The following is a 15,082-nucleotide window of genomic DNA, read 5'->3' on the forward strand; positions in this document are numbered from 1 at the left end:
TGCTGATGGACATCACAGCTGCATTCATACCTGTCCTCAGCAACCTCCACATGCAGTTGCAACCATGGTTATTGGGTAATGATGAGCAGAAATCCTAACTGCTTTTCCCATTTCTTTGCTTCTCATTGTCCATCTAGTTACTGTTTGAACTTAAAGCTCCAAAAAAAAAATGAAATGTTACTCATCTGGTTTAATTCTTGAAATTTTGGAACTTGAGATGCAAATATAAACATAACAAAGAACAGTACAGCACAGGAACAGGCCATTCGGCCCTCCAAGACTGCGCAGATCTTGATGCCTGCCTAAACTAAAACCTGCACTTCCGGGGTCTGTATCCCTCTATTCCCATCCTATTCATGTATTTATCAAGATGCCTCTTAAATGTCTCTATGGTACCTGCTTCCACCACCTCCCCCGGCAACAAGTTCCAGGCACTCACCACCCTCTGTGTAAAGAACTTGCCTCGCACATCCCCTCTAAACTTTGCCCCTCTCACCTTAAACCTATGTCCCCTAGTAACTGACTCTTCCACCCTGGGAAAAAGCTTCTGACTATCCACTCTGTCCATGCCGCTCATAACTTTGTAAACCTCTATCATGTCGCCCCTCCACCTCCGTCGTTCCAGTGAAAACAATCCAAGTTTATCCAACCTCTCCTCATAGCTAATGCCCTCCAGAACAGGCAACATCCTGGTAAACCTCTTCTGTACCCTCTCCAAAGCCTCCACATCCTTCTGGTAGTGTGGCGACCAGAATTGCACACAATATTCTAAGTGTGGCTAACTAAGGTTCTGTACAGCTGCAGCATGACTTGCCAATTTTTATACTCTATGCCCCGACCGATGAAGGCAAGCATGCCGTATGCCTTCTTGACTACCTTATCCACCTGCGTTGCCACTTGCAGTGACCTGTGCACCTGTACGCCCAGATCTCTCTGCCTGTCAATACTCCTAAGGGTTCTGCCATTTACTGTATACTTCCCACCTGCATTAGACCTTCCAAAATGCATTACCTCACATTTGTCCAGATTAAACTCCATCTGCCATTTCTCCGCCCAAGTCTCCAACCGATCTGTATCCTCTGACAATCCTCATCACTGTCCGCAACTCCACCAACCTTTGTGTCGTCCGCAAACTTACTAATCAGACCAGCTACATTTTCCTCCAAATCATTTATATATACTACAAACAACAAAGGTGCCAGCACTGATCCCTGCGGAACACCACTAGTCACATCCCTCCATTCAGAAAAGCACCCTTCCACTGCTACCCTCTGTCTTCTATGACCGAGCCAGTTCTGTATCCATCTTGCCAGCTCCCCTCTGATCCCGTGTGACTTCACCTTTTGTACCAGTCTGCCATGAGGGACCTTGTCAAAGGCTTTACTAAAGTCCATATAGATAACATCCACTGCCCTTCCTTCATCAATCATCTTCATCACTTCCTCAAAAAACTCAATCAAATTAGTGAGACACGACCTCCCCTTCACAAAATCATGTTGCCTCTCGCTAATCCATTTGTTTCCAAATGAGAGTAACCTTAAATGTCTAGAAGTGTTTTTATTTTTAAAGAAATCAAGGCATTTATGGTAGCTAAGGTCAATGATGTGAAACTCTTCTGGTTATAAGGCTACAATTTGATATTAATTTGTTTAGTCGGCGTGAGCGCAGCATTCTCAAATTGCCAAAAGTGGTGTAAATATGTTAAACTTTAGCCCTGTGATGGAGTGACTGTTCTAGGAAATATATTGTCAGTGCAGTAAGGGAAGATTTTTATTTTGAGGTTGGGTTAAGGTCTGCAGTTTGGGGCAGAATAGACCAGGTGTCTAAAATGTCTGCTAGCTGAGTGCAAAAACTCTTGGTGTACTCTTATGGTAGGTAGGTTATCACAGAATTGTTACAGTGCAGAAGGAGGCCATGGAGCAACATATTTTACTAAGTTTAAAATGCTAATTTCTGTCTTGTGTTAAAGGCAATGGTGAATGCTTGGGATGAGCAGGAAGAATATAGGCGAGTGAAAGCAGAACAGGAAGCCAGCCTATATAAGTACAAGAGCAAGCAGCATGGGTCAGGCCTGTCTGAGGAGGAAGAGGAAAAGGAATTTAGATGGCATTTTCCACAATATACCAAGGTAATGTGAAATACTGTTTTCTTCCAGGTTTATTTGGACATTTACTGGAAGCCTTTGTGCACATAGAGACTCTGCATTTGTATAAAATTATGTATTTTTTTGAACTCCATTTACTTTTCATGGTTTGAGTCATAAATTGCTTACAATTTGCACTTTAAAGTTGCATAGTTCTGAACTGTGCTGTCAAGAAATGGGGCGGCACAGTGGCGCAATGGTTAGCACCGCAGCCTCACGGCTCCAGCGACCCGGGTTCAATTCTGGGTACTGCCTGTGTGGAGTTTGCAAGTTCTCCCTGTGTCTGCGGGGGTTTCCTCCGGGTGCTCCGGTTTCCTCCCACATGCCAAAGACTTGCAGGTTGATAGGTAAATTGGCCATTAGCAATTGCCCCTAGTATAGGTAGGTGGTAGGGAAATATAGGGACAGGTGGGGATGTGGTAGGAATATGGAATTAGTGTAGGATTAGTATAAATGGGTGGTTGATGGTCGGCACAGACTCGGTGGGCCGAAGGGCCTGTTTCAGTGCTGTATCTCTAAACTAAACTAAAAGGGCCTGAAACAAACTTCAAAAAGAGTTTTCTAGGTTCTGTACAACAAGTACACCTGAAACTGTGAAACATTCTGCTATTAATTTTTTTTTGCTTTCTGTAGGATTTTTCTGATATCACGTCCCAGCCCAGTCTTGAACAAGAAGAGATGGACACTGAAGTTGAGACCACAATGGCTAAGACAACTGACTCTGCTCCCATATCACAGAGTTTAATTCAAATGATCATAAATATTCACCAACAAATGTATATGGGATTTACGCAAACTGTGTGGTACCATCAGACTACGCCAGCACATCAGTGCAGTGATTACCTTAGTGCTTTTGTATCCTCTTACCGTACAGCTGCTGTGCTAATTACACAGTTCTATTCTCTAATTGGTGAGTGCGCTGAATTATTAGAGTTGCATTATGCAATGTATTTTCAGATATTGTTCAGACTTTTGTCCTCAGTCAAGAGAAAGTACTGTGATGCCAGTGCAGAATAATGCTGGGTGCTTGATGCAGTGTTGTAAATCCAGGCACTGAATGTGAGTAACACTATTGCTTAACCAAGTAGGTGTTCCACTTGCCTGCTTGACATAATACGGTTATGAAGAAACAGTAGGAGAAAAGAGGAGCAGAAAATTGCAAAAAGAAAAAGTTATTCCTGGCTCATGCATTTTGGCACGCAAGTTGTACAATTTTAAGGGACAGACTGGAAGGATCACAGGATCTATTCCTGACTGTCATTGTATGTTGATAATACAATTTCTGCTTTTAAAATTGCCTTCATAACTATTGGAGGCATTAAAGCCAGAACACTAATAAGAACAGCATTAAAGTTGATGAGCCCTTTCAGCTTTGCTCAATTGGTGGCATTCATCTCCCCAGTTAGAAAATTGAGTTTAGTCTACATTTGACAGTATGATGCGGGTTGACAGTCTAGTACTACATTAAGGTGCTGGCTTTGGTTAAAGATTTAAACTGAGATCCTGTTCTGCCTATTTGTGGTTAAAGTCCCACAGAAGATGCCATGACACTATTCCAAGATGAGCAGAGGATGTTCTCCATTTCCTGGCCAACATCCATAAATTATTTGGAGTTGGGATTCAGAAGCAAAGTTAATGAAGGTTGTTGTCTTCAAAGATAAACATTTTGAGCTACAGGTGGATTTGAATATACTTGAGAATTTGATCTAGGTGGCAGATGAAATTCAATGTAGAGAAATGCAGTGTGCTTGACATGTAGATAAATGCAGGATGGGACTATTAACTAAATGGAAAGGAAATAATGTGCATGAGCACAGAGGATTTGAAACTATCACGGCAATGCTCAGTAATAATAACTGAAGTATTTTGGGTATTGGGATGTATTAAAAGATTAATTGAGCCGAAATAGTGAGTTAATCCTGCCACTTGATTAGTAATTTGTGCAACCGCACTTGTAATACTCAGTGCAGTTTTGATCGCTTCTGTACAGGAAGCTTATTGAGGATACAGAAGAGAGCAGCCAGAATGAATGATGGGATGGAGGGTTTGGATTATGAGGAGTGATTATGTAAATTGGGCATGTTCTCACTGGGAAAAAAAGTCCAGAGATTATATGATTGCTATTTTAAAAGGACTAGATAAGGCAGACCATGACCAGCTCCTTCACCTTAGCCAGGAATATAGGATTGCATTTGAAGGTGGGGCAATTCTGAACAAATCTGCAGAAGCAATATTTCGGGGAATTCTGTAGAACAGGCTCTGTAGGAAGATGATATTGGTAGTAGATTATATTGATTTCATTCAAATTGATGAATTCCTTTTTCAACAATATTTTGAGATGTAGCATTTAAGTAATTAAAAGCCTGACGTGCTAAATGTAGTGTGGCTGGTTACCAAAGCTTTGCACCACTGGGGTTTCCTTGCCTCATGTCTGGATCTGTTGTCGACTGATCAACAACGAACGATGGCTCTGGTTGGTGCGCAACTGCATTTCTGTTGTAGCTACCAAGTTGGTGGTACAGTCTAGATGAACCTCAAGTATCTTTCGTCTGACACTTCTCATGTTCTTTCATGATCGCTCAATCTTGATTTGAGGGATCTTGTTCACCGATATAAGTAATTGCACTTTTAAAACCATTCATTATATGGAAAGTACTTTTTTGAAATGAAATGTCAGAAGTGTTTGTATAAACAGAAATCTTTCTTTGCTTCAGTTCATGTCCTAATGGATCAAATATATAAAAATTAGTTACTGCCTAATCACTGTACTTGTAAAATATATACTTAGTTATGGAGTGTACACTGAGCATACAGAGCGCAAGATTTCTGGAATAGAATTTGTGCCATTTTGTTCAAATGAATTGTAAAAGAACATAATTAAAAATTGAAGTAAACATGGGCAATAGTTTGAAATTTGGGAACTTGACCTGGGTGTGTTTATAATTGTACTATTTTTGTTGTTGACCATGAATGGTTAATTGTATTTATTCATTTTAAGTGTAATATATTGTTTACTTTGGGTTAGATGCTTCCTTGAGTGGACAGCTTCATGGTAGTCAGTTGCTGATCAGTTCTCTCATCCAAAACTCTGTTGGGGGAGAAGAAACATCTGAGCTCATCCTGCCCCAGGAACTTACTTACGACTTCTATCAACATCCAAATATCCAGGAGGCTAAAAAGTGTCAGCCTGTCCTGAGGAACTTCACCCAAAAGGTGAAGGAATTACTGTTGGATTGGCCTGACCATCCAGCCCTGCTACAGGTAAAGAGAATCCAGTTGCTGCATTCTGCACCCTTCATGCTCTGACTCAGCCCAGTATTTCATTGTGAATGTGTTGAGCATACACCTTTGAAGTATTCTGGTGTTTAACATGATTTTGAAACATGTTGCCTGCAATGCTCCATATTGAGGTCTCATCTGCACCGTTGCACCCATTCACTTTTCTCCAGCCAGTGAATTTTTTTTCTCCTCACATCGGACGTTGTCGTCATGTGTTGGGGATAAAGCACAGACTTTGTTTTCAAGTGGGGGAGAAAGTAAACAAATGACTTCACATGGAGTGGGCAAAGGTGTAACTTGGAATATTCCACTTCTTAGTCTGTCCCACAGTTTTAGTTCTGGTCATACAGTGTGCCCCTTAGCACTGATTCAATGCAGGTAAGAAGGGTAGATGTAGAGTAAAGCTGTTGTATGCCTGGATTGTGTCTGAAGAGAGCACTCAGCAATAGTGAAGTTTGCATCGTTGTAGCCTCAGTCCTCAGTGCTACCAAATTGTTTGGAAGCTTTGTGCTATAATCTAACCCAGTAACAATTGGTGTAGATTATTTAATTTTTACTTTGATATTATATATGGTATAGAAAGACATTCCTCAGCAGTCTGGACTCTGCTAGTTTCTGAAATTTTCTATCGCTGTAGTTTAAGTAAAGTCTCTTCATAAAAAGACTTGATAGAAAAGAGAATGGGCTATGATGGTGAAAAAGAATGTACAGCTGCAATGTTATTAATGGGGAAAATAAAAAGTATTCATTAGCATCTGCAGAGAAAATGAATATTTCTGATTGAACCCCTTAAGTCCGAGTCTCGACTTGAATTGTTCACCTGGGTCTACTGTGTATTTCTAGCAGTTGCTGCCATCTTGTTCAATTTCCTTCAGATGCTTTGTTTAATTGCCCCCTACTTGCAGGTAATTTTAGTCAGAGCTTTTGAGGTTAAATTTGGCAACAAGCAAGTGGTTGAGATTGAGATTAGAATATGCCTTGCTTTGTTGTGTGGTCTGACCAGCTTTTAGCATGATCAGTACAGTATGTTTTCTGTCTTGCAGCTGTTGGTCGTAATGGACAGAATTAGAAGCTTTCCGGTTTCCTGTTCTCTCGCAAAATTCTTAAATGGTATGGAGATACTCTTAAGCAAATCCCAGGTGAGCCATTCTCCTCTCATTGTCCTGCCCCCCAAACTGACCAAATCTGTGCTCCAGTTGTGGTTCATCACTAGACAATCTTCAACTTCTTTTAAAAGAAGTAACCATTTTATTTTTATTTTGCAGGACTGGGAAGGGAGTGCCAGCCGATCTGTGTCCTTATGGCAGCACCTTGATGCTGTCAGTCAACTGATCATCCAGTGGCGCAAACTGGAGCTAAAGTGAGAACCGTTACTTTAGATCAAGTACTTTAGATAAATGGTGATCTTTGGCTTTGTTTTGCACTTTGTAGCAGCAAATTGCTGGGAATCAGTGGTGCAAAATACATGCTATGTCTTAAAAACCTTATGTAGAAACTACCATCACTCTCGTACCAACACTAAAAGTAACCCTCTTTCCAATCTCATTATTTTCCCAATGTTCGTTTTTAAACTATCAATCAATATCTTTATACTTGATTACGGTCCCAAAGGAGTGGTTAGATCAAAAAGAATAATGACCCTACTAGTTGTTGGTGCAACCCCAATATTATGCTCAAGTTTGAGAATAGATTAGGTTATCTGAATTTTTGTTTCTTAGCTCCAATATGTAGTGGGATGACAATAGAAATCCTGAAGGAGTTTTTCCTTTAATGCTTTTTTTTTTTTTGTTGGGTTTTTGCACTTTCTGTCCTGAAATTTTCAGACAGGTGCTAGGTCTAATGTTACTGGACATCGCTCCCCTCTACCCACTGTCCTGGTGCCACATCTGAATGGCTGCATTTCATGTCCAGACAGTCTGTGTCTGATCCTGTAGTTGACTTGCATCCCCACATACTCATTTCCAGCAAGAGCAGTGAGATAGCAGTCAGGAAAGGAAACTTGGATTTTCTTGTGTCTCATCAATTGAGCCAGTGTACTGAAGGTAATGCCTTCAGTGATTTGAATCTAGAACCTGATTTTTTTTTTAACTTTGAGCATATGGGATACAGAATTGCATTTTACTACTTTTTTTGACATTGTCGAGACTGCCCTCTACTTGATTCCATTTTCTTTTTTTTCCCCTCCTAACTGCTTCTGTTGTTTTGTACTTTTGCATCAACCAATAGGCTTCTGACAGCATCCTTCTGGCATTCAGTGCAGGTCGGCTAAAAGTAGATCCTGCTCCTGTCAGTGGGTTTTGCTGTCAGTTGTGAACTGAGCTATGTTGGAAGACTCCACTTTGCAATTGCTTGCTACATCTTTAAAAAGAAAAGATTCGTGTATGGTTAAATATGAGGCAAAAGTTTGAGCGTTATTCAGTCTTTAATAAATCATGACATATGTTTAACCTCTGTCTACAGTTGCTGGTCTAGTAGTCTTAACAATGTGATGAAAAGACATATGGAGAAATCAACCAAGCATTGGTTTTCAATATACCAGTTAATTGAAAAATACCTTCAGGATCAAGCAGAAGACAATCTGCAAGGTAGTGCGGCATTGCGTTTATTTTATTAAACAGTGGTGAAATTCAAAGGGCAGTTCATTAATGCATGGGCACTTCAGAACTGCCTTGGTTTACAGTATTAAAGTTGTGTTTTTATCTATAGTATTTGATATTTGAAACTTCCATCACATGCACATTGTGAATTTAATCAGATAACTGCAGTTAAAGTGTGATTATGTTGAATTAAATGAGTGACTTGGATGAAATGTGCTGTAATTGTTAATTATGAATTAACAATCAAATAGAACTGATTCTAGTTATAGTACTGAGTCAATTTCTGTAAGTTTTAAAATTAATTGATGGGATGTGGGTGTTGCTGGCAAGGCCAGGATTTATTACCCTTTTAAGATAGTGGTGAATTGCTGCAGTCCGTATTGTGAAAGTGCTCCCAAAATGCTGCTGTTTGGAAGCTCCAGAATCATCTTCAACATAGGGCGGCGCAGTGGCTAGCACCGCAGCCTCACAGCTCCAGGGACCGGGGTTCGATTCTGGGTACTGCCTGTGCGGAGTTTGCAAGTTCTCCCTGTGACCGCGTGGGTTTTCTCCGGGTGCTCCGGTTTCCTCCCACAGCCAAAGACTTGTAGGTGATAGGTAAATTGGCTGTTGTAAATTATCCCTAGTGTAGGTAGGTGGTAGGGAATATGGGATTACTGCAGGGTTAGTATAAATGGGTGGTTGTTGGTCGGCACAGACTCGGTGGGCCGAAGGGCCTGTTTCAGTGCTGTATCTCTAAATTAAAAAAATAAATAGAACCGACAGCAATTTATATTTCCAAGTCTGGATGGTGTGTGTTTAGAGGTGGCGGCGTTCCTATGCGCATGCTGTCCTTGTCCTTTTGAGATGGTCGTGGGTTTTATCTGGCTGACCCAGTATGGTTTCTGGTCGGTAGTGACCCCCAGATGATGGAGGATTCAGTGATGGTAGTTAGGTTTACTGCTCCTGCAACAGTGTCCTGGAGCTGAAATGATCTTAGCCTGCAACAATGACAGCCATCTTCCTTTTTGCCAGTGGAGAGTTTACCCCAATTCCCATTTACTTCCATTTGATTAAGGTCTGGAGCTGCTCCTGGCATGCTCTCCACTTATTAAACCTGGCTTTACGGTAATGGTAGAGTGAGGGATATGCCAGACCATGAGGTTACGCATTGTGGTGGGATACAATTCCGATGGCCCACAGTGTCTTATTGATGTCAAGTTTCATGCTGCTTGATTTGTTCTGAACCCAACGCATTTAGCATGGTGGTAGTGCCACACAACACTATGGTCGATACGCTCAGTGTGAAGACTGGTCCTCATTACAGGCCTGCTACCTGACCCGAACCCGACAGGACCAGATGACGTGTCAGGTTCGGGTCGGGCCCATCTTCAGGGTCTGACTTTCGGGCTCAGGCTGGGCCGGGTCAGGCCGGACATACATGGTCAGTGCTCTGCTAGTAAATATTAAAAATAAAAAAACTCACCTGAGCTGGGAGTCTGGGACGAAACTGAGTCTACACAATGAGCGAGTGACGTCACTGTGATGTAATCACACATGCGCTGCAGCTTCTTGCAGGTTCGGTGTCAAGAAGGTAAGTAAAGCCATGTGCGGGTTGGGTCTAGCCCGAGGCAAAATCGGAGGGACTCTGGCCGGGTCGGGCTCTGGTCCACTGTGGTTTGGTCGGGTCGGAGTCTTTTTTCCTGACTTGAGCAGGCCTCTCGTCCTTATCTCCAAAGGACTGTGCGGATGTCACTCCTACCAATACTGTTATGGACAGATGCATCTGCGACATGTAGATTAAGAATGAGGTCAAATGGGTTTTTCCATTTGTCTGTTCTCTCGCCACCTGCTGCAGCTCCAGTCTGGCTGATATGTCTTTCAGGGCTTGGTCAGTAGTCGTGCTACCATGCCACTCTTAAAGCTTTGAAATCCCACAGAGTTCATTCCGTGTCCTCGCTATCCTTGACGCTTCTTCCAAATGGTGGCGTTCAACATAGAGTATGGCCTCATCAGCTGAGGGAGGATGGTAAGTGGTAATCAGCAGGAGGATTCATAGCCCATGTTTGACCTGATGCCATGAGACTTTATGGGGTCCGGAGTCTATGTTGAGGACTCCTAGGGTCACTCCTTCCTGACTGTATACCACTGTGCTGCCACCTCCTGGTTGGTCTGCCTGCCATTGGGACAGAACATAACCAGGGATGACGGAGGAATCTGGGACATTGGCTGTAAGGTGTAATGCCATGAGTAGGACTGTCAGGCTGTTGCTTGATGGGTCTGTGGGACAGCTCTCCCAACTTTTTATGGGTGTCCAGATAATAGTGAAAATTACTTTTCAGGTTTGGCTGGGTGTGCCTTTGTATCTGAATCCTGTGCCTAGTTTGGTGCTGGGGTGGTCTGTCCAATTTTATTCTTGCTATAGTTTTTCCTAGTGGTTTGGTCCAACTGAGTGGCTTGCTAGGCAATTTGAGGGCAGTTAAGAGTCAGCTACATTGCTGTGGGTCTGGAGTCATGTATATGCATCCCAGAGTACTTAAGGAAGTGGCCCTAGAAATAGTGGATGCATTGGTGGTCATCTTCCAAGATTCTATAGACTCTGGAACAGTTCCTACAGATTGGAGGGTAGCTCATGTAACCCCACTATTTAAAAAGGGAGGTAGAGAGAAAGCAGGGAATTATAGACCAGTCAGCCTGACGTCTGTAGTGGGGAAAATTCTAGAGTCCATTATCAATGATTTTATAATAGAGCACTTGGAGAACAGTGGTAGAATCGGACAGAGTCAGCATGGATTTACCAAAAGGAAATCATGCTTGACAAATCTACTAGAATTCTTCGAGGATGTAACTAATAGAGTTGATGAGGAGGAGCCAGTGGATGTGATTTATTTGGACTTTCAGAAGGCTTTCGACAAAGTCCCAGATAAGAGATTAGTATGTTAAATTAAAGCGCATGGGATTGGGGGTAATGTATTGCGATGGATAGAAAATTGGTTGGCAGACAGGAAACAAAGAATAGGGATAAATGGGTCTTTTTCTGAATGGCAGGCAGTGACTGGTGGGGTACTGCAGGGATCGGTGCTAGGACCCCAGCTATTCACAATATATATTAATGATTTAGATGAGGGAACTAAATGTAATATCTCCAAATTTGCAGATGAGACAAAACTGGGTTGGGAGGCTGAGTTGTGAGGAGGATGCAGAGAGGCTTCAGGGTGATTTGGACAAGTTGAGCGAGTGGGCTAATGCATGGCGGATGCAGTATAATGCAGATAAATGTGAAGTTATCCACTTTGGTAGCAAAAACAGGAAGGCAGATTATCTGAACGGCTATGAACTGAGGGAGGGGAATATGCAGCGAGACCTGGGTGTTCTCGTACAATAGTTGCTGAAGGTAAGCATGCAGGTGCAACAGGTGGTAAAAAAGACAAATGGTATGTTGGCCTTCGTAGCGAGAGGATTCGAGTACAGGAGCAGGGATGTCTTGCTGCAATTATGCAGGGCCTTGGTGAGGCCACACCTGGAATATTATGTGCAGTTTTGGTCTCCTTATCTGAGGAAGGATGTTCTTGCTATAGAGGGAGTGCAGCGAAGGTTTACCAGACTGATTCCTGGGATGGCGGGACTGACGTATGGGGAGAGATTGAGTCAGTTAGGATTATATTCGCTGGAGTTCAGAAGAGTGAGGGGGATCTCATAGAAACCTATAAAATTCTAACAGGACTTGACAGGGTAGATGCAGGAAGGATGTTTCGGATGGTGGGGGAGTCCAGGACCAGGGGTCATAGTCTAAGGATACGGGGTAAACCTTTCAGGACTGAGATGAGGAGAAATTTCTTCACCCAGAGAGTTGTGAGCCTGTGGAATTTGCTACCACAGAAATCAGTTGAGGCCAAAACATTGTATGTTTTCAAGAAGGAGTTAGATATAGCTCTTGGGTCTGAGGGGATCAAAGGGTATGGGGCGAAAGCCGGAACAGGTTACTGAGTTGGATGATCAGCCATGATCATAATGAATGGCGGTGCAGGCTCGAAGGGCCGAATGGCCTGCTCCTATTTTCTATGTTTCTATGTTAGGCCAGACTGGATATGGTTGGCAGGATTCCTTCCCTAAAGGGCATAGTGAACCAGATGGATTTTTCCAACAGTCCGGTGGTTACATGGTCACCATTACTAATGCTAGGTTTGTATTCAAAATTTATTTAATTAACTGAATTTAAATTCTCCAGCTGCCATAGTGGCATGTGAACTCATGCCTGGACTAATGATCGAGACCTCCTGCATTGCTAGTCCACTAACATAATCACTATGCTACTGCACCCACTGAATATTGAATACAAGTTGCTATGAATGTGTCATCAGCATCACCAATGCTTTTATAATATGCTTGTTCTGCCAATGCACTATATTCAAATATTTAACTCATTTTAAACACGCAAGTTGCATGCTGTTGAGCCAATTATTTTTAGTTGGCTGAAAATCATGTGCTAAACAACCAATGACAATGTAAAATCATTTCAGAATGGGTGTTTAAACTTTTTGTCTTGTTGAGCTCGAGTGTATGCCATGGAGCTTCAGGGCCACGTGAAATTTATATCCATGTTCTTATTAATTTTGATATGTTTTAAATTGTTGATATTAATAGATTGCAGTGTTCCTTTAGTCATTTTGCTCCACACACTGGAATTTCCTCCTTTATTTCCTTGTGACCTCCCTGTGTGCCTTCAGAAGTCTCCTGAAGATCCTTCACCTCAGTTATGCTTTTGCTTGAACAAACACATTTCCACTATTAGGATACCCTGCCTGACTTGAGGCCAAGAATAGAGATTTCCAGTAGATATGTTGCCTGTGAAATTGACTCTTGTATTGCTGCATTCACACACTGCCGTTTTCATTAGGAAATCAGAGAATACTTGTATCGGGGCCAAAATGTGATAAGTATTTGAATTCTGCTGACACAGGTGAGTTTTTGATGTGTTCCCTGGATGCCAGAAGTAGAGGGTACTATCTTGTTTTTTTTTTCATGCGGAGACAGTGTTGGCAGTCTTTGCTCAACTTCCAAAGTCTCCTGTCGCTGCAGTGGTATAGCTTGCGTTGTTCTGCCCTTCCAGTAGAATGCAGGTTGAGCAGACATGAAGGAGGATAAAGACCAAATTTAGCTTTCATTGAATGTAACTGGGCTGCTAGTGTGTGTTGCTCTAAGATTACAAACAGTAATTTGTATTCTTTTATGTAGTCACTTTTTGAAAGAAAAGCAATGAAGTAAAGTTATGTTTCCAACTTCCTGAAAATCTTTGGTGTTCAGTGTAATGCACAAACAAGGGTTGTTGATTAAAACCTACTTTTATTTATCTGAACAGAAGTGGAAGAACAGATGAGGCTGCCAGTAGTAATCAGCACACTGCAAACTTTCATTGAAGGAGCTACCCTGGGAGAGTTTCATTTTCGCCTCTCAATGCTGTTAGCATTTCATTGTCATGTTTTGGCAGTGCCAGAACAGGAGGGAAAAGGTAACTATTTACATTCCATAATGTAAATCTTTAACTGGGTCTGAATTTTTTTTATTAAAAGCAACATGGAGTTTTTTTGCAATGTAGGCAGTAGATAACTTGTCTCCTGACAAAGTCATGGATTCAATAATGACTTAGATTTGAATGGCAGTATTCTGTAACCAAATGCCGCCGCCCCCCCGCCATCCCGCAGTTGCATTACTGGGCAAGTGGAGCAGGAACTGGGAGACTAATTAAGGGAAGGGACTGGAGGCCTAGTTGAGTATAGTGTATAGTGTTTTTTAAGGGTTTGAGGTTGGGAGACTGAAGGCGATTAGAAAGAATTCTAAGTGTGAAGACTTTTTTTTTTTACTGATTGTGGAGTGAAAGGAGATGGGGGGAAAACACGTCAGACCTGAGTTTGAAGAGCAGAGGATATATTTTGGGATGTAGGGCTGGAGTAATTGGAACGAGACTGTGGAAGGATTTTAAGATGATTAGGCTTTTGATGGGAACAGGGAGCCACTGGAGGCCTGGCTGAAGTGCAGGTAAAACATTTTTGTGGGATGGAATATCAACTGAACTTCTGCTGCAGTGGCAATTTATGTAAGATGGAGCTCTTGAAGCTGGAGAGAGTTGAAGGTACAGTTCAGTGCTTCAGTGAGGGTGAAGTAGGGATGAACAAAGACAATTTCTCAAAGGTGGAATTGAGCAGTTTAAGCAATTGGGTTGTCTATTTCTTGAATCCATTTACCCAAAATAGACATGTATTTTTGGCAAGTGAGACTAGAAAGAATGTACAGAAAAAATGCAAATAATACTTCATTTGATGCATGGGCTATTGGTGCAGCAGTGCCTGAGAAAATGGGTGGGAATACGTTTATTTCTTCAAGAATTTCTTTAGTTGCAACTAAATTATGTGAAAAAGTTTTTTTTTTTAATTAACCAGCAAATTACTTTATCACAGATGTCTTGTGCAGTTTACTCTGGAATTTGTACAACTACTACAAGCAATTTTCAGAGTGTGTTCAGACAAAAATAACTGAACACCGTCATCCTATTGAGAAAGAATTGAAGGTAACCATGAGACAGATTAAAAGACAGTGGTACTCCAATGTAACTGTTTGTTTCTTTAAGTTATTTAAAGCAGATGATCAAATGTTCCTCTGGCTCAGATAGTTGAGTGCAATCAGAAGGTAATAAGTTTGTAGTTTTAGACTGCATGGTGCTGATGCTTACTTGATTCCAGACAGCAAGCTTGGGTGTGTTTGTAAATGAGGTGCATTGCTTTATCGTTTTTCTTTTCTTTTCGGGCCTATCTTGCATTTAGTGTCTACAATATCCATTTTAAAATCACCCGTGGATTTTTTTGCTAGTTTTTTTTTATATGAATAAGTCTTTGTTCAGCAGACCTAATTCTGACGACCAGGAGTGCTGTCAGTGACCAGTAACCTGGTTGTAGCTACTAGAATCACCCAGCTGAGACTCTGCATTTTTAGATCTCTTCCTTCCCTTCTCTGCCACTTCTTCAACCCTGGCAGGAAGATGCCCTGACTTCAACCTGCATCTCCTTGCCATCATGATACAGAACAGGAG

At 41.9% G+C, this 15,082-nt stretch overlaps 1 protein-coding gene across 1 annotated transcript in view; it reads left to right on the forward strand.

Moving 5' to 3' along the window:
• mdn1 (midasin AAA ATPase 1) overlaps positions 1-15,082 on the forward strand; it is a 201,664-nt gene that overhangs the window by 135,474 nt on the left and 51,108 nt on the right. Inside the window, exons 64-71 of the mRNA XM_068026518.1 lie at positions 1,970-2,128; positions 2,777-3,053; positions 5,169-5,404; positions 6,466-6,561; positions 6,688-6,782; positions 7,883-8,007; positions 13,358-13,507; positions 14,454-14,563. Of these exons, the coding sequence (XP_067882619.1) occupies positions 1,970-2,128; positions 2,777-3,053; positions 5,169-5,404; positions 6,466-6,561; positions 6,688-6,782; positions 7,883-8,007; positions 13,358-13,507; positions 14,454-14,563 (1,248 nt within the window). The remainder of the gene's footprint in view (positions 1-1,969; positions 2,129-2,776; positions 3,054-5,168; positions 5,405-6,465; positions 6,562-6,687; positions 6,783-7,882; positions 8,008-13,357; positions 13,508-14,453; positions 14,564-15,082) is intronic.

The sequence above is a fragment of the Heterodontus francisci genome, chromosome 3 (assembly GCF_036365525.1).
Source record: "Heterodontus francisci isolate sHetFra1 chromosome 3, sHetFra1.hap1, whole genome shotgun sequence".
NCBI lineage: Eukaryota > Metazoa > Chordata > Chondrichthyes > Heterodontiformes > Heterodontidae > Heterodontus > Heterodontus francisci.